Source organism: Panthera uncia (genome assembly GCF_023721935.1).
Source record: "Panthera uncia isolate 11264 chromosome D3 unlocalized genomic scaffold, Puncia_PCG_1.0 HiC_scaffold_8, whole genome shotgun sequence".
Lineage (NCBI taxonomy): Eukaryota > Metazoa > Chordata > Mammalia > Carnivora > Felidae > Panthera > Panthera uncia.
In genome coordinates, this window is record NW_026057586.1 from 74,996,589 (window position 1) to 75,017,536 (window position 20,948).

General features: G+C 41.9%; 1 protein-coding gene and 1 pseudogene across 2 annotated transcripts in view; one reads left to right on the forward strand and one right to left on the reverse strand.

Moving 5' to 3' along the window:
* RNF10 (ring finger protein 10) overlaps nt 1-20,948 on the reverse strand; it is a 33,954-nt gene that overhangs the window by 1,671 nt on the left and 11,335 nt on the right. The window contains exons 2-14 of one of the 2 annotated variants that reach the window (XM_049619219.1): nt 20,513-20,709; nt 15,088-15,287; nt 14,053-14,143; nt 12,606-12,790; nt 12,390-12,526; nt 9,420-9,580; nt 8,050-8,175; nt 7,532-7,793; nt 7,185-7,318; nt 6,105-6,222; nt 5,777-5,878; nt 3,804-3,959; nt 2,189-2,289 (exon numbers count right to left, since the gene is read on the reverse strand). In XM_049619219.1, the coding sequence (XP_049475176.1) occupies nt 2,189-2,289; nt 3,804-3,959; nt 5,777-5,878; nt 6,105-6,222; nt 7,185-7,318; nt 7,532-7,793; nt 8,050-8,175; nt 9,420-9,580; nt 12,390-12,526; nt 12,606-12,790; nt 14,053-14,143; nt 15,088-15,287; nt 20,513-20,709 (1,970 nt within the window). Of the gene's footprint in view, nt 1-2,188; nt 2,309-3,803; nt 3,960-5,776; nt 5,879-6,104; nt 6,223-7,184; nt 7,319-7,531; nt 7,794-8,049; nt 8,176-9,419; nt 9,581-12,389; nt 12,527-12,605; nt 12,791-14,052; nt 14,144-15,087; nt 15,288-20,512; nt 20,710-20,948 lie in introns of both variants that reach the window. The other variant, XM_049619220.1, reaches the window with a different exon arrangement.
* On the forward strand, nt 1,098-1,786 carry LOC125914089 (40S ribosomal protein S29-like; annotated as a pseudogene).

The following is a 20,948-nucleotide window of genomic DNA, read 5'->3' on the forward strand; positions in this document are numbered from 1 at the left end:
CAACTCAAAGCAGGCTGAATTTTATCCCTGGAAAACTACCAAGAGACAAGCCCCATGAGATTCAAATAAGAATGCGTCATCCTAAAGTAAGTGTCCCGAAGTGAGGTACAATATTATTCAAATGGAGTTGGGTTGGCAGAGGTTTATTTCACTGAATAACCTTTCTTCATCATGTACCACTTGGATGATCTTTTCCCTCGGTCCTTGGGAGTTAGGGGTCCAAAGAGTATGGAATCTGAATCATCTTAAAAGGCCATTAAAACATCTATCACCTATGTGTTACTCTTGCCATAAATGTTTAAATGTTTAACCTGAATCCACTCATGAAAAAATAAACAGACAAATCCAAACTGCAGGACACTATATACAACAACTAGCCTGGATGCTTCAAAAATATCCATGCCACAGGAAGAAAACAAAGAGAGGCTAGAGAAACTGTTACAGATCACAGAAGACTAAAGAGACTTGACAAACACATGCAATGAGCAGTCTTTTTTTTCGACCGGACTGAAAACAATACAAGACCACTGAGACATGGAGAAATAAGAAATAAGTACTGTATTAGATACTCAATTAGCTGAATTTCTTTTATGTGATCATGACAAATGTGATCATATAGAAGAATATCATTTGGGGGCACTTATCTCGTAAACAGTTGGTGGTAAACTCATTCAGGAGGTCTAATGTTTTCAATACAGTATAACAATAAAAAGAGAAAGCACATATAGCAAAATGCTAACAACGGGTGAACCTAGGTGAAAGGTATGAGCGTTCGTTATGCTATTCAACACTTTTAAGTTTGAAGTTGTTCAACATATAAAGCTGAAAAAAGCAACAGCAATAAAACCTAGTTTAAAAAACAACTTCAGGGGTCCATGGGTAGGCTCAAGTCAGTTAAGCGTCCAACTCCTGATTTCGGCTCAGGTCATAATCTCACAGTTTGTGAGATCAAGCCCCGTATCAGACTCAACACTGACAGCATGGAGCCTGCTTGGGATTTTCTCTCCCCTCTCTCTCTGCCCCTCCCCCTGCTCGATCACTCTCTCTCTATAAATAAACACTAAAAAACAAAAACAAATTTAAGCATTTGACATAATTCCTGGGAACCACTTGCTTATAACTTCTGAAACCTATCAGTTAATACTCAAGATTGCTCTCAATTATTTCTTCCTCCTTGACTTCAGGACTCGACTTACCAAAGTCCAATTCCTGCTTCTATCTCAGCACACACTGAGAAACGTGAGAAACCTCCACTATCACCCGCTCTAAAGAACTGTTAAGCTAATGATCCCAAACTAGCCCCAAAAGGTTAATACTAACTTCTAAAGGGGGTGTTCAGCAAGCTGTCCATCCATCCTCCTCAGTTATCTTAATGCAGGAATACTGAGTGTTTGTTATTTTAAAGGTTAATAAAATGATCTGACATCTCTGCCTCACTGCATCCAAGAGAACAAGATGGGTCACCAGCTTTATGGGAGCCGGCTGAGGAAATCTGGCCAGGGTTTGCTGTGTCTGCCAAACCGGCATGGTCTGATTCAGAAATACAGCCTATGTGCTGCCAGTGTTTCCGTCGGTTTGCAAAGGATACAGGCTTCAGTAAATTGGATTAAGTGAACTTCCTTGAATGGGTCATCCAAGAAACCTACCTTAATGCCATCTTGTTTTACATAAAATAAAAACACTTAAAGAATAAAACAGAACACAAAAAGATCTGACATCAAGTTTCACTAGCCTAGTGTTCCTCTAACTCAGCTGCCCAAGGAAGACAGTTTGGCTAGTTATAGGACAACCAAGACCACCTTTCCCTTCCCAAAGCAAAGAGAAATGGTTTATTATATGTAACAGGTACATACCACCTGAATCAGAAGTCCTAGAACCAGGGACCAGCTGAAATTGGTATCTCCCCAGCCCCTAAAACAACACTTAGTACCCAAGTATTTAATGATCTGTTAAAAAACTAAAGCTCTGATTCTCCCTCAGCTACTCTTGGCCTCTTTCTTTGGGAAGTCTACAATAACATCTGAAACTAAAACTAGAAGATTTCCTCTTAAAAAAAGCTTTCCATGATTATTACTATCAATACAACATTAGCCTGGAAGTCTCTCCTCCAGCGCAAAGATTTCCAGAAAGTACAAGCAGCAGAGCTCATGTTAAATACCTGTGAACTGCTTCACAAGCAAAGATTTACCTGGGCAAAGGAAGGGAAGGGAGAGTCTTCTTCCAGACTCCCAACGCAGAATGAAGGACTGCCCTGACTGGCAGTCGGTGACAGAGGGGTCAGCAGAAAGTCTGAAAAGAAACCAGAGACCTGATTATATAAGTCGAGTTCCAAGAGAGAAGAGATGAACCCTGAATCAGGTCTAGATAATTACCAGCCCCACCACAAAAAGCAAACCTTGATCCAATTTCAATTCTGCCATGTTCTTATAAAGTCAAGAACATGGCCTATTATTCATACTAGTGATCTAGGGAAACAAAAGTTTAGTGATCACAGTAATACTAGAAAACATGGCAGAACCTATTTCCATGCCAAAAAAAAAACCCCTTTCCACACCAGCTGACTCTCAAGGCCTAGGTACCGGTATGTCATGGACTGGTTTTATGTGAATGAAAATGTTCTAACAAAAAGATAAAATTTAATCAGGTCAGCCTTTATGTTCCAGCCAGATGGGTATGACCTGCACTATTCAGTTAGTATCCAAAACACACATCCAAATGGACAATATCCAACAGGAAGATGCAAGCTTTCCCCCGATACTCCCCAGGTAACAGTCTTCTCCATCCTTTCTGACCTAGATAGAGTTGGGCATTTCCCACAGGTCTACCCACTGCCCTGATCACTGCTGGAAGGGAGAGGCCTCTATTCACTCTCCCAGTAGCAGGCCCTTCCACAGTCAGCCAGGGCTATTCAGTACTTTCAGTCCTAGGACTATCCAGCTGCTCTTGCTTCAATACATTAAAGCCCATTCCTTCAAAAAAGCTAGTATGTGAAAGCACATACACAACCAATTTTTTATCACAGATAATGTAGTTGATGTTCTGCCATATTCCTCTGTATTTCAGCTCTCTTCTTAGACTAAAAAGCATAATAGTTGTGCATACAGCCCTCAAGATGCAGGTTACAGTCACAGTCCCTGTCACTAAGCCCCTGCCTCAGCCTCAGGTTCCTAATCTGCAAAGTGACAGGCATATGATCATAGCAGTCACCAAGAGCTTTAAATATTCTGCTCTTGGACATTTTATTTAAAACGGCTGGCAGAGGGGCACCTGCGTGGCTCAGTTGGTTATGTATCCAACTGCGGCTCAGGTCATGATCTCACAGTTCATGAGTTTGAGCCCCACATCAGGCTCTCAGCTGTCAGCATGGAGCCTGCTTCAGATCCTCTATCCTCCTCAATCTCTCCCCTGCTTACGTGCTCTCTCCTTCTCCAAAATAATAATAATAATAATAATAATAATAATAGTAAATTGATTAAATAAAACACTTAAAAAATCTTTAGAAATAAAACAGCTGGGTCACAGGGAAGAATCTAAGTTTAACTTTCCTGCCATATGAGCTGCCTTGAGGTTTTGAGGTTTTTAGAAAACAGCAGGGTATAAAGTAGTACAGCCAATCAGAAAGGTGAATCAAATGGCAAAAATCTGATGTACCCCAGAAATATATTAACTACCCAAAGTAAGGTTAATCACCTAAAAATCCCACCATACTGAGTAGGTTAGAGTTAACAAATTCAGACACTAGGGCCTTGCTTAAGGTCTGTGGCTGGTGGGCAACTTCATTCTTTAAATCCCAACTCATTTACCTGCTTGGGAACCTGGACTTCTGCTAAGAGGAGACAGGGAGAGGGCACCATGGCCCTCGGTGCTGGTGGGACCCAAAGCAGAATCAGAGGTGCAGGTATAGGAATTGAAGGCAGGAAACTGCTGTAGATTCTCTAGGGGAATGTGGACTTCTGGATCTACAAAGAAAAAAGAAGAGTACAGTAGGGCCATTTAGAATATTCCTCAAATCTTTTCCAACAGTTGTGGATAGTCAATATGAATCCCCCAAGGCTCTAAGGTATGTAAACACGCTTTAAAACCCAAATTTATAGTAATTGTCACTTTATATTTTTGTTGATTTTTTGAAATGTTTACTTTGAGAAAGAGAACGTGCACACACACGCGTAAGCACGGGAGGGGCAGAGAGAAAGACCGATGTGAGGCTTCAACTCACAAACTGTGAGATCATGACCTGAGCTGAAGTCTGACACTTAACCAAATGAGCCACCCAGGACCCCTATATTTTTTTTTTTTAAATAAAACCCTTTTTGGGGGCACCTGGCTGGCTCAGTTGGTAGAGCATGCAACTCTTAATCTCAGGGTTAAGTTCAAGCCCCACATTGGGTGTAGAGATCACTTAAAAATAAAATCTTGGGGCGCCTGGGTGGCGCAGTCGGTTAAGCGTCCGACTTCAGCCAGGTCACGATCTCGCGGTCCGTGAGTTCGAGCCCCGCGTCAGGCTCTGGGCTGATGGCTCGAAGCCTGGAGCCTGTTTCCGATTCTGTGTCTCCCTCTCTCTCTGCTCCTCCCCCGTTCATGCTCTGTCTCTCTCTGTCCCAAAAATAAAAAACGTTGAAAAAAAAAAAAAATTAAAATAAATAAATAAATAAATAAATAAATAAAATCTTAGGCACGCCTGGGTGGCTCAGTCAGTTAAGCACCTGACTTCAGCTCAGGTCATGATCTCACGGTTCGTGGGTTCGAGTCCCTCATCAAGCTCTGCACCTTCAGCCTGCTTCGGATTCTTTGTCTCCCTCTCTTTCTGCCCCTCCCCCACTCATGCACGTGTTCTCTCCATCCCTCTCTCTCTCAAAAAAAAAATTTAAAATAAAATCTTAAAAAGTAAGTAAAAATAAAAAAATCTTTGCTCTGTTCTTAACTGAAGCCAAATATTATACATGATGGTTAGTTATATTATTCTATGTACTTGTCTTTGGGTGTTTCTATAATAAAGAAGGTAAAATTAAAAAAGCCCCTGTACCTGAAACATCAGTTTTTTTCAATTATTTAGGAAATGTGCCAAATACCTACACAGCATTGGGACCCCAGCTATACACTTATCCCAGTTGGAGAAGTAAAATTTATGTTTACCACCATAAACATGTAGTCAAAACAGTGAAGTCCTTTCCCTGGCTGAGGACTCGATTCTTTGTTTTCTGGAGGATAAGTAAGTACACTCTCATGTCACACTAATCTCCTGGATTCAATGAAGCTTATGTTGAAGAAGCAGATCAAAAGACTCTGTACTTACATGAAAGAGCTCTTAAATCTAACCTCCTGCATAGATTTCCTAGTTTGTCAAGGTTTCTACTATATCTTACTCTCTTGGCAGACTTGCGGTATACAGAGGTCTCCTTTAATAGAGTCAACGGTGGGATCAATGTTCCATTCAGAACACACAGGAGACAATTATCCCCTAAATTCAGCAGATCTCCAATTGCCTTCCCCAGAACAGGTTTTCTCACTTACTATACCAAGGATGAATTTAATCTCATTCCTTATTAAAAGCTATGAACTTTGACCCCCATTAATTCACTTAATTCTCAAGTCTATGAACGAAGTACTCTCATGATTCACATTTAAGAGCTAAAAAAAAAAAAAAAAAAACAAAAAAAACAAAAAACAAGTGGCAGAACTGAGATGTGAACCAAATAGTCTGGCTCCTGGGCCCAAGCACTGAGTATCTCCATGAGGATGCACAGCTGTACTAGTCTAATAGAGTTTCTGAACTTACACTTGCCCTGTTTCTTGTTCTCCTCCATCTCAATCCTGCGCTCCCGGCGGCGTTCCTCCCGAGCCTTCTTCTGGCGCTGACGCTTCCTCTTCTCAATGTCATCTGTGGGATGGTCAGACAGTGAGCAGGCAGACCAAGGACAGCCTGGCCATTAACTCCTCCCAGGTGACTAGTCACTAAGGCCACAAAAGGAGGCAGCTGGCCTGGATGAATGGAGTATGGTATGGAGACTCATGACAGAGCTCCTAAATTCCTCCCATACTGGGTTTCCAATCAGAAGAAACCCTGAGCTTCACTATAAAGAGAAGCAGAGTGGGTGCATTCTTACCTGAGAATATCTCCAGAGTTTCCTTAGAGACCACAGGAGGCTGCAGAGCCAGTTCACAGATGCTGAACTCACAGGTGAGCGGCAGGTGAGAGAGGTATCTATGACGCTGCCGAACATCCTACCGTGGAAAAGGGACCAAAACTCAACTAACACCAGGCCAAACTGTAAGGACAGAGGTTCCCATCCCAGACAGCTAACTCTTTGGGGCTCAAAGAGTAGTGCTCAAGGTATCATCATTTTGCAAAGCCAAACAGAAACCGTCAATTGACATTCAATAAGGTAAATGATCAACCAAAAGCAGTTTTTAGGTTTGTGCTGCACATAAATAAATCAAGCCTGGTAATAAATGATTTAAAGCTGATCAGCTGTTTCTGATTTTCTGGAGCCCACAACTGAGGAGAGAGAACAGGGGAAGATAAAGAGTATTTGTTGGCAAAAAACCTGAGATCCACTGACAATTAATAACTGGGAAGGTGGAAAAAGCAGATTTCCCTACTGAATAAAGCTTGGCCTGAAACAGTAAGAAAAAAAAAAAAGCCCATCAATTTCAGTTTAATTTTCTTTTCCATTCTCTTTCTGCATGTTTGATGGAAAGTTTACAGCGTAACAAATTTGTGATCAATATAAGGATAACTCTCAAAGGGCAAAACCTCGCATATATAAATTATCAGATAATAATTGATAGTATCTGTTAAGCCGAAAAGGTGTTTCAATCTTGTATAACCTAGTATAGAGCCTCCAATAACTCTTCGATTCCTTGGACATTTCTCCCAAGCCATAAGGAAAAAGAGAAAAACAAACTCATCTTGAATGAAAGTGGGAGACATCTATGTTCCCAAACCACAATAAATGAACCTAAAAACAGAGAGCAAGGGGTGACTAACAGAACCCCGACATGGTAAGAGAGCCCCATTTAACCTCTAAAATCTTTGCAGGCACAAAATCAGTGACAAAAGTAGACTTAAATACAAAAGCTAAGCTCTTTGAAGAACTGTGAGCATGGGCTGCTCAGGCCCATATCAAAAAGATCAGGTTGATGACACTCCAGAACCGTGCCACAGGGACAAGGCAGGACCTTACCTCAGACATGGAGTAGCCGGCGATCTCCACCACTACTGCCGAGATCTTCTCCGGGCTCTGCTCCAGGCTGCCGTACTCCCTCACAAGGCAGCGCACATTCACAGGGTGCAGGAACATGTGCTGCCCGTCCTCCGCTGAAGACAAGCGGCTCTCTCACACAACAGTCGTGGCCAGTCCTCAAGACAGGGCCCCCCGTACAGCTAGGCCTGCCTCTCCCTCCCCGAGGCCAAAGGCAAAACAGACCCAAGCACCCACATCTAGCAGCAATACCTCCTCCTGCTAAGAGGCCAGGCCACCTTGCTGAAACATCTCCATGGCAACCCAGCCCTCCTCTCAGGAACCCTCACCTTGGTAAAAGTAGTAACAAGGAGAGCCACTCAGGTGTGTGAAGCCTGGCTTGGTGATGGGTTCCTGCTGGCTGGACTCAGTACAAATGGTCCCCTCTCCAAGACTGTCATCTGCTAACTCTGAGTCATCACAGGCTTCAGGCTCCGGTTCAGACACTGCTTCCTCTTCCTCTACCAGAGGGAGAGCAAGAGGACGAGGAGAACCCAGAGAACAAACTTCGGTGGTCTCTTCATCAAAAGCAGACAGATAGTCTAACACACCCTGTTGGGACAAATTCTATGTCAACAGAAAGTACATGTGGCAAAGGTAGACACATGAACCAAGTTCTCTGGAAGGTTTTCTTAGCTGTCACATTCATGGATTTAACATCCCTAGGTAAAGAACTAATAAGCACACGGGAAATACTCATAGTCCCCCCTCCTCTCCCATGGAGAGGCGATTTCACAACATCACCTACCAACTCAACAGCAGCCTTGAGGAACGGCAGCCATTTAGTCTGTAACGGGGTCACACTCACCTTCCTGGGTTGAAAAACGGACTCCTTCGCCAAGGGAGCCATCAGCACCAGTTGTTCCAAAGCAGGCACAACACTAAGGACCTCCCCTCTGCTTTCAGCCAATCCTGACAGAGCCTCTTCCCGAGTCTAAACCACCAGAGAGAAGACCAGAGAAAGCTAAGTTTCTAGAAACACACTTAGTTTGTAGGGCAAGGGCTTACAATGGCCTTTCTCAACAGGAGCAAAAGTTAAAAGGCAACAAGACCCAATAGGAAAAGTACTTAAAATCCTCAATCCTTCAAGGAAACAGGGAGCAAAAAGCACCTGACACCCAAATGGGATGGTATTCTACTTACAATCTGACAGTGACAATACTACACAAAAGTTTCCTGAACAAAAAACCCAAGAACACAGAACTAGTCCTCTAGTTTTTACAAGCTACTCTTAAAGAAAGAGCCCCAGTGCGGGAGGCAGGGGTTTGGCCAACTGCCATCTCAACCTGGACAGCTCTACTTCTATACAGCTCGTCTTCTCTGAAATGCACTTGAACGAATGCTCTGCATTTAATTAAAAACAAAATACACAGGACCTACTAAAGGAAGACTCAGAAGTCAGAAAGACAGGAATTCAAATACCAGCTTCATCTCATATTAGTTATTATGTCCTCAAGCAAATTACCTAACCCATGACTCCATTTCCTCATCCGTGAAAGGGGATAGTTCACACCGGGATATGCAGCTCATGTGACATAAATGTAAGTACAGTACCTTAACACAGGACCTGTCACATGCCAATTACTCAAGATACAAGGGCTTTCACTGTTCTAACACAGATCAGTGATTCTCAAAATATGGTCTGAGGATGAACATTAGAATCAGTCTGGAACTCATTATAACACAAATTATTAAGCCTACGGAGCCCATATTTGACTGAATTCACATCTCAGGGTGGAGGCCAATGCCCTGATTCTGATGCCTGGTAAGGATACACAGCACAGGAAATTCTCTATTTGGGTAATTTTTCCTGCTTCAAAATCCTCAGCAGGTATTACTAGGGCCTGCTGGATAGGCCATAACACTCTCTTCAAAATGCGCCTCAAATAAAACATCTCTAAAAATAAATCCAAGTGTTTCCTTAGGAAAAAAACCTACTTTGCTTAACTAAGAACATAGCTAACCTAAGACTAAGAGACTCCAGTGACTCAACTAGTTATAAGACGATTTTAATTTGTTCCTTTCAGCTCCAGAGAGTGCTTTAAAAACCACTAGGTCAACCATTCCCTCACATCACCAACGGCCAGAGCAAACTGGCTATTTTAGCCATTAACTATGCGTTATCTTAAATTCAGGACCAAGATAACTTATCCCCACCATCCTGTCCTGTCATCCTACCTTGAGCTCCTGGATAGCTGCCTCAATAAAGCAGGACTCGGGAGTGTGCTTCTCCTCTGCCAGCTGCTGCTCCAAAGCTATTTTCTCTTCCTGAACTACCCGGTGCAGCACCTGCTCCTTAGAGGCCAGCAGCAACTTGGAGTACTGGCTGTGCTGTTCATCTACAAGAAAGCCAGCAAGATCACAAAAATGCAACAGTCGGAGCTTTGCAACCTTGTGGCTACACAGGAATTTACACAGCTTTTATCCCCCAAAGTGAAGATGGAGTAATCAGGCTAATTTTCTAAAAATAATTTAGCAATGACCTTAAATAAAAGGTTTATAACTCTGACCCCATAACACAAGGAATCCAAGAAAACCAAAGACGCACTAAAAATGTTTTAGCCAAACTACTGATTACCCTATCGTCTGTAATACCAAAAAATGCTACATCAACCAGTTAAGTCCAATAATAAAGAAACGGTTAATGACATGATGGCATATTCATTAAAGAGAATTTTGCAGACATTAAAAATGGTTTTCTGGGGCACGTGGCTGACTCAGTTGGAAGAGCATGCGACTCTTGATCTCGGGGTTGTGAGTTCGAGCCCCATGATGGGTGTAGAGATATTTGAAATAAAACAAAACAAAAAACAAAACAAAACAGGGGTGCCTGGCTGGCTCAGTCTGTTAGGCATCTGACTTCAGCTCAGGTCATGATCTCGTGGTTCGTGGGTTTAAGCCCCACATCAGGCTCTGTTCTGACGCCTCTGAGCCTGAAGCCTGCTTTGGATTCTGTGTCTCCCTCTCTCTGTCCCTCCCCAACTCACACTCTGTCTCTCTCAAAAATGAATATTAAAAAGAAAAAAAAAAGTTTATTTAATGGGGCACCTGGGTGGCTCAGTTGGTTAAGCGTCCGACTTTGGCTCAGATCACGATCTCACAATTCTTGGGTTCGAGCCCCACGTCGGGCTCTGTGCTGACAGCTCAGAGCCTGGAGCCTGCTTCAGATTCTGTGTTTCCCTCTCTCTCTGCCCCTCCCCAACTTGTGCTCTCTCTCAAAAATAAATAAACTAAAAAAAACTTTTTAATAAAAAAAATTTAAAGATAAAAAAATAAGCTTTAAAAATTTTTAAATAAAAATGGTTTTGTGAGATGACATTTAGTGACATGTAGAAATACCTACATTACATGAATATAAAGCAGACACCAAAACTAGAAAATTTAATCCCAATCTTGCAAAAATATATATGAATAGGAAAATAATCTACAACTTTGGGATATCTCTGAGTAAAAGGACCATGGATGATTTGTTTACTTCCCTCCCCCATATTTTCTGTACTTTTTAAAAACTTTAGGACAATGTTAACTTCTGGGAAACTCTTGAAATGCCCTGTTTTCCCACCCTCCGATCCTAGTATCTGCCCAGAGATAACCATTTACAAATTGTGATACGTATTTGCCAAATCTTTTTCTATACATTTATAAATCCATAATCACTTAAGAAAACAAAGGTTTTTCCATAAATGATAAACTTTAAGTTGTTCTGTGTTTTTCATCCAACCTGTATTAAATTCTTTCAAAACATTAATACAGAGGGGTGCCTGGGTGGCTCAGTTGGTTGAGTGTCTGATTTCGGCTCAGGTCATGATCTCACGGTTCCTTGCGTTCAAGCCCCGTGTCAGACCCTGTGCTGACATGTCAGAGCCTGGAGCCTGCTTCGGATTCTGTGTTTCCCTCTCTCTCTCTCTGCCCCTCCCCCATTCATGCTCTTTCAAAACTAAATAAATGTTAAAAAAAAATTTTTTTTGTATGTTAATACAGAGATCCTATTTTTACCTTCTGTATTGTGTTCCACAGCATAACAAACACTGAGTGAGTTCCTTATGGAACGTTTATTTAGCTTATTGACAGCTTCTATTACATTGTAACAAAAATTCCTTATACGTATTCCTTGGTGCATATAATTTCTTTATATTAAGTACAAAAGCTGGACCAAAGGTTGTGCATATTTTAAATACTACCAAATTGCACCCCCCCAAAAGCTGTATTGACTTACATTGCCACCCTGTATACAGTACTCATTTTCCTACACCTGCCAAAAACCTAGTGCTTCTAATGTCTTTTTTTTTCTTCTTTTTTTTTGCGTCAATCTGATAGGGATTTTGATTTGCATAACTCTTAGCAAAGTTAAACCTAATTCTTGGGAAGTTATCCTAGTATCCTTTTCTGGGAAATACTTTCATATGCTTAGCCCATTCTTCTACTGGACTGTTAATATAACTTATAGAACACCTGTATATTCCAGACATTAATCTTTAGTAGCAAATGTGTAAATCTTCCCCTAGTTAATCACCTACTGACTTTAAGGAATCTTGTCAGATTTCATTCTTATAAAATCAAGTGTATCTGTCTTTTCTTTTCTAGGCTCTACGGTTTCAGCCTGGTTCAAAAACCCATCCCTATCTGAGGATTTACAGAGATACTATCCTATATGTTCTCTTAAGAGTTTTAGATTTTTTAAAGTTTAGGGGCGCCTAGATGGCTCAGCCAGTTAAGTGTCTGACTCTTGACTTCGGCTCAGGTCATGATCTCATGGTTTGAGATTGAGCCCAGCATCGCACTCTGTGCTGACAGCACACAGCAGGCTTGGGAGTCTCTCCCTCCCTCTCTGTGTGTCTTCTACTAGACTACTGAGTTTCTTGACAAGTGGCCAGTCTGGCTGACTGTGGAATCCTCAAGGCTGGGCACAATGCCAGGCACTATTTCAACAAAATTAAAAATTAAAAAATACATAACTAAACCACACCTGAAACCAAGAGTTAAACCACTCTCTGTAAACTCCCCTCTAACCTACTAAAATCCTAAAACTGACCTGCAAATGATAGAAATGGCTTGCCCAAAGGCTCAAATTTTGATAGTAGATAGATATATTTGATAGCCTTAAAAGATGTACCCAAGATTATTACCCCCTAAATTAACAGAACTCACCTCCTAGATGAATAGGATGGTCTACATTCATCCATTTGGATTTGGGCAAGGCCAACAACACCCCTTTCTCCCTCTTCATCAGCTGCATTGTAATAGTGTCACCAACAACATACTGACGTGACTCGGTGGCAACAACACTGTAACATGGACATTTAGATGTAAAAGAGCAAGAAGTTAGCAGACTGGGGTCTAACCTAGTAAATGTCTCCTTCTCACCTCTTGAGATCCTTCTTATGCACAGAACTGTAACAGATGGGACATTTACTCCAGGTCTTCTCACTCAGTGAAAGGTAGTGCAGAATGCATGCCCAGCAGAAGATGTGTCCACAACGGGTTATCTTGGCTGCAGTAGGTGGATATAGGCATATTGGGCAAGATGGCACTTCATGGCTACAAATGCGCTGCAACAAAAGGGCACCACGAGTTACACTGCTTTCAAAGTGACATGGGATTGTCAAAGTTAAAGCCTCTCCTCTCCCACCCCCATCCCTGAACATCTCTACTCAACACATCTTCACAGAATTGTTCAAAATGCAAGTATATAATAACACTTTAAGTAAATCGTTAAGGAAATCACAATAATGGTTTAATAACTACATAACAAGTACTTTAGAGGTTCCACAAAGGAAAAAGGAACAGAAATCAATATATAATCCCACTTATAAAAAGAAACTTTATACGTACACGTACACAAAGGCTTATAAAAGGTCGAAAAGTAATGTACCAATAATTTCCAATAGAGAAGTCTATCAGACCTACACTTTATATGCATCTCTATTTTTTTTTTAACCAATAAATATAGAACTTAGGTTTCATAGGCCTTGTCATTCTCTGATGTTTTTATCAATTTTCATAGTTAATGAGTAGCCAGGCTTGGAGACCTAGCACTTTGAAAAGTATTGTATGGGGTGCCTGGGTGGCTCAGTCAGTTAAACATCCAACTCTTGATTTATGCTCAGGTCACGGTCTCACAGTCGTGGGATCGAGCTCCATGTCAGGCCCACTGACATGATCAAGCTCCCTTTGGGCTTCATGCCAGGCACAGAGCCTGCTTAGGATTCTCTCTCTCCCTCTGCCCCACCCCCACTCAGGCTCACTTGTGCTCTCAAAAAAAAAAAAAAAAAAAAAAAAAAAAAAAAATTTACATCCCTATAACCTAAGAGCAGCAAAGGAATACCCAGAACTCATTACTTCAACAGAAAACAAACTGCAGCAGTGGCTTAGAGAGTAGTGTACCTGGTGGCTCACTCATGTGCCACAAGACTGAGGCCTAATTTGATATTGATTACTACAAATGGCTACCGATGAAGCCATGTTCATGCAATGAGCCCACCCTAGGTCAGGAAGGTAACCAGAGTGCCTCATGTATTTCTCTGGTTATTTCTTCCCAGGAGAAAGGAGGCGGTAGATAGAACTGCTTTGATGAGATAGAACCTTTGATGAGAGCCCTCCAACTCCCCAATCCTGCAGGCTAGTGCTAATTAGCACAAAATGAACTCCAGGAGAAACCAGGACTCATCTCTGGGGGACTTATCTCTACAGTGAGGCCATGCAGAAAAAAGGTATCAACAGTGATACCAGCCAACAGCTGCTGTGTCACCATGGTTCCTTTCCTTAGTTCTCTCTCCCACTAACAGTTTATAAGCTTAGCCGAGCTACTCACCACTTGTTCCACAAAGTCCCAGTTGACTAAGGTATCAGGATCAGCAAAATGAACTGTGTAGTCTTGGTCTTCAGACACCACAAATTGGCAGCTGGAAACAGGGAAGAGGACAGGGAAAAGGCAGACTCTCAAAAGCCACCAACAAGCCCTCAGCAGAAACTCATTACTCCTTCACTTAGAAATCAAATACAGGCCATTAGCAGCCATGGTTTGTGAAGCACTGAACTAGGACTTCAGCCTCAGTTCTGAGCCCCAGCTCTGGAGGGAATCCAAAGACTTGCCAAGTAGGAGTCTAAATCCATGAACTCTGTTTCTTCTGCTTCCAAGCCTAGCCAAGGCCCTGCAGGCCTCCCCTGAGCTAAAATTAACCCAGACTGCAGCTCTATCAATCAGCAGGAAGCCAGATTTCCTCCCTCCCTCTGAGAAACCATGGCACACAGCTAGTCTTCAAGGCAGCAGAAAGACTGTTCTCGCTCAGTCATTTGATTACGAATTTATATAAAGTACTAACCAGTTACTTCAGTCTAGATCCAAGGTCAAATCTTACATTGTAACTAATGACACACAAAAGGAAATAAAAGGGAATCAGTATTTGAGCAAACGTATGCCATGCCAAACACTCCAACCCATCATCCAATTCTCCTTTAAGTAATCCTCCTCCTTTATAGGGAGAAGATGAATCTCACCGTGGCTAAATAAATTACCCAAGATCAAAGGTCAAAATAAATTCAAATGTGGGTCCAATTCCAAAACAAATACTTTTACTATCTCATTATGACACTAAAGCATTATTTAATTTTAGCATTAATCAATGTATTTATTTAAGCATTATATTCTTTTAAGCACCAAGAACATCCACTTGAAAAGCTGGTTTTCGACACCTGCACTGCCCCCCAAAAAGAGAGAGGAGGAAAAGAACCAGATCAACTCCCTTTCTGCCTCTCTCCCATAGCAGTTTAAAAGAAGCTTCTTCTCAGCACCAAGAACCACCCAGAGGCTCAACTGCACTTTCCTCCCAAGAGTAGACATACTCACTTGGCCTGTAAAAAGAGTTCCTTGTTAAAAGGCTTATGCCCCCATTTGTTCCTCTTTCCCCAGCTGCCATGTCCACTGCCTTCAAAGTGACCCGCCTGGCCACGGGGTTCAAAAGTGAAATTCAACAAGTGGTTCAGATTGATCTTCTTCGGACCAGAGAACTGGGCAGGGCTAAACTCTGCCCGTTGAGCCTCTGCTACCTAGAGAGAATAAGAATGAATCAGAGTATTTCAGAATAGAATGACACTGATTGATAGCAGAAACCAGCACAACCCTCCTTCTACATGGTTTAAAATATTAACTAAACGAAACACAGCTTAAAGTAAACAATCTTCCTAGGAAAGGGGAATACAAAAGTCTACCTAAGATCTGGATGGGAATAGAAAGGGGGACAAGAGCCTTTAACATATAAACTGTTTAGCCTGCCCCGCTAAATGGCAATTAACTATTTATTAAATGACTAAACCCAACATGAAGTCGTCTAGCTACTGGGAAGCACAATGATTTACTTACTGGATTAATTTTTTGACAATCCCATAGGACTCCTAGACCTTCACTCTTGTTAGCTACTTGTTCTCTGGTTTGTTTCTGGCAAAAACAAGTCTGTGGAACTATACTCTGGAGGCGGCTTGCAAGCAGCTGCTAACTGCCACGGGCTTCAGAATCCTGCCAGAGACCTCCCGTCTAAGACACACACTGCTATTCATTGTTAATTAAAACTGACAGAATTAGAACATGTAGGCAGACTACCTCTGTGTCCAGAAATAAACCCAATCAGCAGAGGAGAAATACCACTGCACATAAAGATGGAAAAAATCACGTTGGGGCTTTTTAACATTTCCAAATTGAAGTGGAAAGTACTTATAAGTCAGCCAGTGCATTTTCTAATCCCAATTTATAATTTAATGTCATAAGCACTTTGCCATGTGAGTCATATTAACACATAGTCACTTTAAATGGCTATATACCATTACGCCATACAGGTATACTATAATGCCCTTGTGTCAGACACAGACTGTTAGTAGCTTGTCCACTGTAATAAAATAATGTTATGATAAACACATTTTGGGATAGATCTTTGTGCACAAATATTTGGTCACCTATCACTGTTTCTTTTGAATGTATAGTAGGAATTACTGGGTCAAAGGAAATACAAATTTAAGGCTTTTGCTGCTTAGTCATATTTAGAAATTAGTAAGCAGCACCCGCACAGACATCATAAAGAAGCTAAAGAGTACAAAAAGGGATATGGTGAAAGATACATTCCATCCCAGAGACAACAAATATGACTTGCGATACCCTATGCATATAGACCACAGCACATGACCCTTATGATTAAATACAGTGGCAAAACATACAATTAAACAATTTCCTTTCATTTCAACAATAGATCCTGGGAGACAACCCCCCCACACACTGTTCATGTAACTCACCACAGGAAGCTCACCACTTCCAGGTCATCCCTTGCCTCTTATCCCCTGGAAAATCATCTCCATGGGACTGCTGTCCTCTCGTCAGTCTTCCACTCCCAATGCCCCCAAATTAGATAAGAGCTTGTGCTCACTCAACAAAATCCTCCACATCCTCAACCTTCTATTGTCCCACTATTATCCTAGCTGCCACTACCACTCTCTCTGATACTGCCCATCACAACTCCTGATTATCCTTCCAACACTGACCTCTCATTTCCTTGACCCCCCCTCTCTCCTCCAATTAGCTTGTCCTCTACTTCAGGAATCCAATCCCCATAGACATACCATCTGGAGCTGTGCCATCCTTTACAGCAACCACTACTAGCCAAATGTGGCCAATGCCACATCATGAAATACCATTTTAGCTATATTGGGTAAAAACATTAAAATTAATTTCACCATTTTCCTTTTTGAATGTGGCAACTAGAAAATTTTTTTTTTTTTTTTTTTTTTTTAACATTTATTCACTCCTGAAAGAGAGAGACAGAGTGCGAATGGGGAAGGGGCAGAGAGAGAGGGAGACACAGAATCCGACGCAGGCTCCAGGCTCCAAGCTGCAAGCACGGAGCCCGATGCGGGGCTCGAACTCACGGACCACAAGATCATGACCTGAGCCAAAGTCAGCTGCTTAACCAACTGAGCCACCCAGGCGCCCCTAGAAAATTTTAAATTATACATGTGGCCTGCATTTCTACTGGACAGCACCGCTCTATAATCTAGACCATAAGGGTAACAACCACACATCTCCCACCATCATAATTTTGAGCACCCAACATTCAAGCAGCAACTCCCTCCTTTCCCAGCTTGTTCCCTTCAGTCCTGATTCCAACAATTCTTTACCCCTACTGGGATCTCCAAATCAGTGATCCAACCCACCTCTTCCATTTTCTTTCCTTACTTGACCTAAAGCCTATGGTCCACAACCCCTTTCTTTCTCTCTGTCATCTGTACTCACCTAGCAGAACCTTCCCCTAATTAATCTGACTCTCTATGTATTTCCACACCAGCACCAAACAGTTACACACAAGAACACAACCACACCACACTGACCAGTCTCACTGAAGCAGCCCTACCACAACCCTGTTACCTTTCTGTACCCACTTAACTCCCAGTCACCCAGACAATGCCATTCTGCAAGGCTTCCAAGGCTTCCCTCTCAGCTCACCTTCCATATTTCACAGAGACAATAAGAACAATCAGAAGAGAATTCCTATGTCCTCCTACCAGTACTCTGCCTTCTTCTGGTTACTGAGGATGAACTGGCAAAGCTCCTATTTAAGCCAACTCCTCCACTTGTACAGTAGGATCACAACTCCTCAAGGACTCAAGGACACTGTTACAGTAATTCTCGCCCTGTCCTCTGCATGTCTGCCCCCTAACAAGACAATCCCATTAGCAGAGATATGCTGTATTTTTCTTTTGAATCTCTTTAACTTTAAAATCTCTTGACTTCAGGGGCACCTGGGTGGCTCACTTGGTTGGGCTTCCGACTTTGGCTCAGGTCATGATCTTGTGGCTTATGAGTTCGAGCCCCGTGTCGGGCTCTGTGCTGACAGCTCAGAGCCTGTGGCCTGCCTCAGATTCTGTGTCTCCCTATCACTCTGTCCTAACCCACTCCCATTCTGTCTTAAAAAAAAAAAAAAAAAAAAAAAAATCCTCGACTTCACATTCCCTCAAGCTACTGCCTCACCTCTCCACTCCCCTTTAGAGCAAAGCCCCTAAAAAGTACTGTCTGAACTTGATGTTTCTTCCTCCCATCCTTCCATTCTCTGAAGCTATGCCTATCCAGTTTTTGTCCTCACCACTCCACCAAAGCAGCTCAAAGCCAACAGCCTATATTCACATGATCAAATCTACTAGTCCACTTTCAGTCTTAATCTTCTGTAGCCTATCAGTAGAGGGCAAAACTGGCCACTTTCTCCAAATGGCTTTCAGTTCTCTTCCTCCCTTTTTGCTGGTGCCTCATGATCCTGACTCAGACCTCAGTCCTTGAATCTATTCCCTTTCTGCAGGACTTACTTAGTTCCATAGCTGCCAACACCAAATGTATGCAGATGGCTCTCTAGCCTGGGTCTCCTCCTTGAACTCCAGATTCCATTAACTGTCTATCTCTTAGAGATCCAGTAGGCATCTCCACACAAATAGCATATTTCCAAAATGAAGTTCTTTATCTCAACTCTCCTTCCCTCCCCACCACCCTCAAACTTTCTACTTCTCTTGAAATCTTCCCCACTTCAGCATAGAGTACCTGAACTGAGCTCCCACTGAAGACATTTTTTTTCAAAGTCATTCATTTCTCTGCTCAGACCCCACAACTAACATATTAAACAATCCTGTTGGCTCTATCTTCAAACATCACCCCAATGTGTAGCATCTCACCACTATCGCTGTTTCAAAGCTTCCATCACTCTCACCAGAAATATCTTAACAGCCTCCTAACTAGCCTCCTGGTTCCACTCTCTCCTTTAAAACTCCCAACTCAGATTATAGAACTTCCCTTCTTAAACCCCCAATAGCTTCCCATCTCGCTCAACAAAATCCAAAATCCCACAAGGCCCAACACGATCTGACCCTTCTTGTCTATTCTTTGGCTTCATTCTCTACTCCTCCACTCATGGTAGCCTACATGTTTGACCTCAAACAAACCAAAAGTATTACCACCTCTGGTTCCTTGCACTTGTGCACTTGTTATTCCTTCTCGCCAAGACATCCTCCTCAAAACTGTATGGTGTGCTCCCTTGCTTCGTTCAGAACTCTACTCCGAATTCACTTCCTCAGAGTAAGTAGCCTTCCTTCGTCACCCTCCAAAACTGTACTCTTTGTTACTCTCTATCCCTTTAATTCTCTCAATCTACTTTTTGTTAATTCAATAAGCACTTACCTTTGGATTTATTATACAATCGACACCTGAACAATACAGGCATTAGCAGCATTGATCCCTGGCGCAACTGAAAATACACGTATAACTTTTGACTCCCCAAAACACTTAACTGCTAATAACCTGTTGACTGGAAGCCTCACCAATAACAGTTAACACATATTTTATGTTATATATATTACAAAGTATATTTTTACAATAAAGCTGGAGAAAAGAAAATGTTATTTAAGACAATTAAAAAAAAAAACACATTTATGACACTGTATTTATATTAAGAAAAAAAAGTCCACATAAGTGGCCCAATGCAGTTCAAACCTGTATTGTTCAAGGGCCAACTGTGTAATGGTCTATTTTCTCCGTAAACTAAAATATAAGTTACAATGTTCTACTCAGTATTGTATGCCAAACTCCCATGTGGTATTTGATGCACAGGAGAGGACAAAATTTTTGGTGAATGAATTCTTCCATGAGTACATTAAACCTGCTTTATTTTGTAATAGTTACATAGTACGGAACATTCAAACAGGAGGATAATTCATCTAACCAATGCCTTGCTAATTTAGGTCGTTTCCTAGATTCTGCAACTACAAACAATGCAACAGTGAACTCCTTTGTACAGAAGTCTTTATGTACTCCCAAAAGGATATCTAAGAAACTCCTAAAATCAGAGTACCTAGGACTAAGGATATAGCATCTTACAATTTGCTATAGATACTACAGAGCAAATGTCATTAAAGTCATTGTATTACTTAAATATTCAAGAGGCACCTCTAATTCAAGAGTGATAATAAAAGGTACCATCTATAGTATCTAGGGTACATTTATAGTATCTTGCTATAATTTCTCACAACCCATGATGATGATGTCTTCTTCCTCCAAAGAAATTTTCACAACTTTCAAGAGAAGAAAGGAGGCAAAGTTCCAAACCTAGTTAATCCTCAACTACTCAAGACTGCTTTGGTTATTTACTTTCACCTCTTTCTCCCCTCCTCCCCAACTACTGATAAACTGGGAGGCAGGGGAATCAGAGTTCATGCTTCTTGTGTTCTAGAAAGGACATTCCTAAATTCCATACCTCATCGCGTCTTCCACCATTAAAAGAAGAGCTAAAGACTTTGCTGCTGCCGCCGCCCCTCTGTGGAGGCATCTTGTTAAAAGTTTTGCTTTTCTGTGAATTGGAGCGACGGGACTGGTTGCTAAAATTTTCATTTTTGGGATAGGAAGGTTCACGTTTGCGATTAAAACGCTTGGATCCACTTGAGTTCTTTCCATCTGAAAGCAAGAAATGTAAAGAATTAGTTAAGAAATGACCCAGAGAAGTGCCTGGGTGGCTCAGTCAGTTGAGCATCCGACTCAGCTCAGGTCATGATTTCACAATTTGTGAAATCAAGCTCCACATCGGGCTCTGTGCTAACAGGGTGGAGCCTGCTTGGGATTCCCTCTCCCCCTCCCCCCCTCTCGAAGGAAGGAAGGAAGGAAGGAAGGAAGGAAGGAAGGAAGGAAGGAAGGAA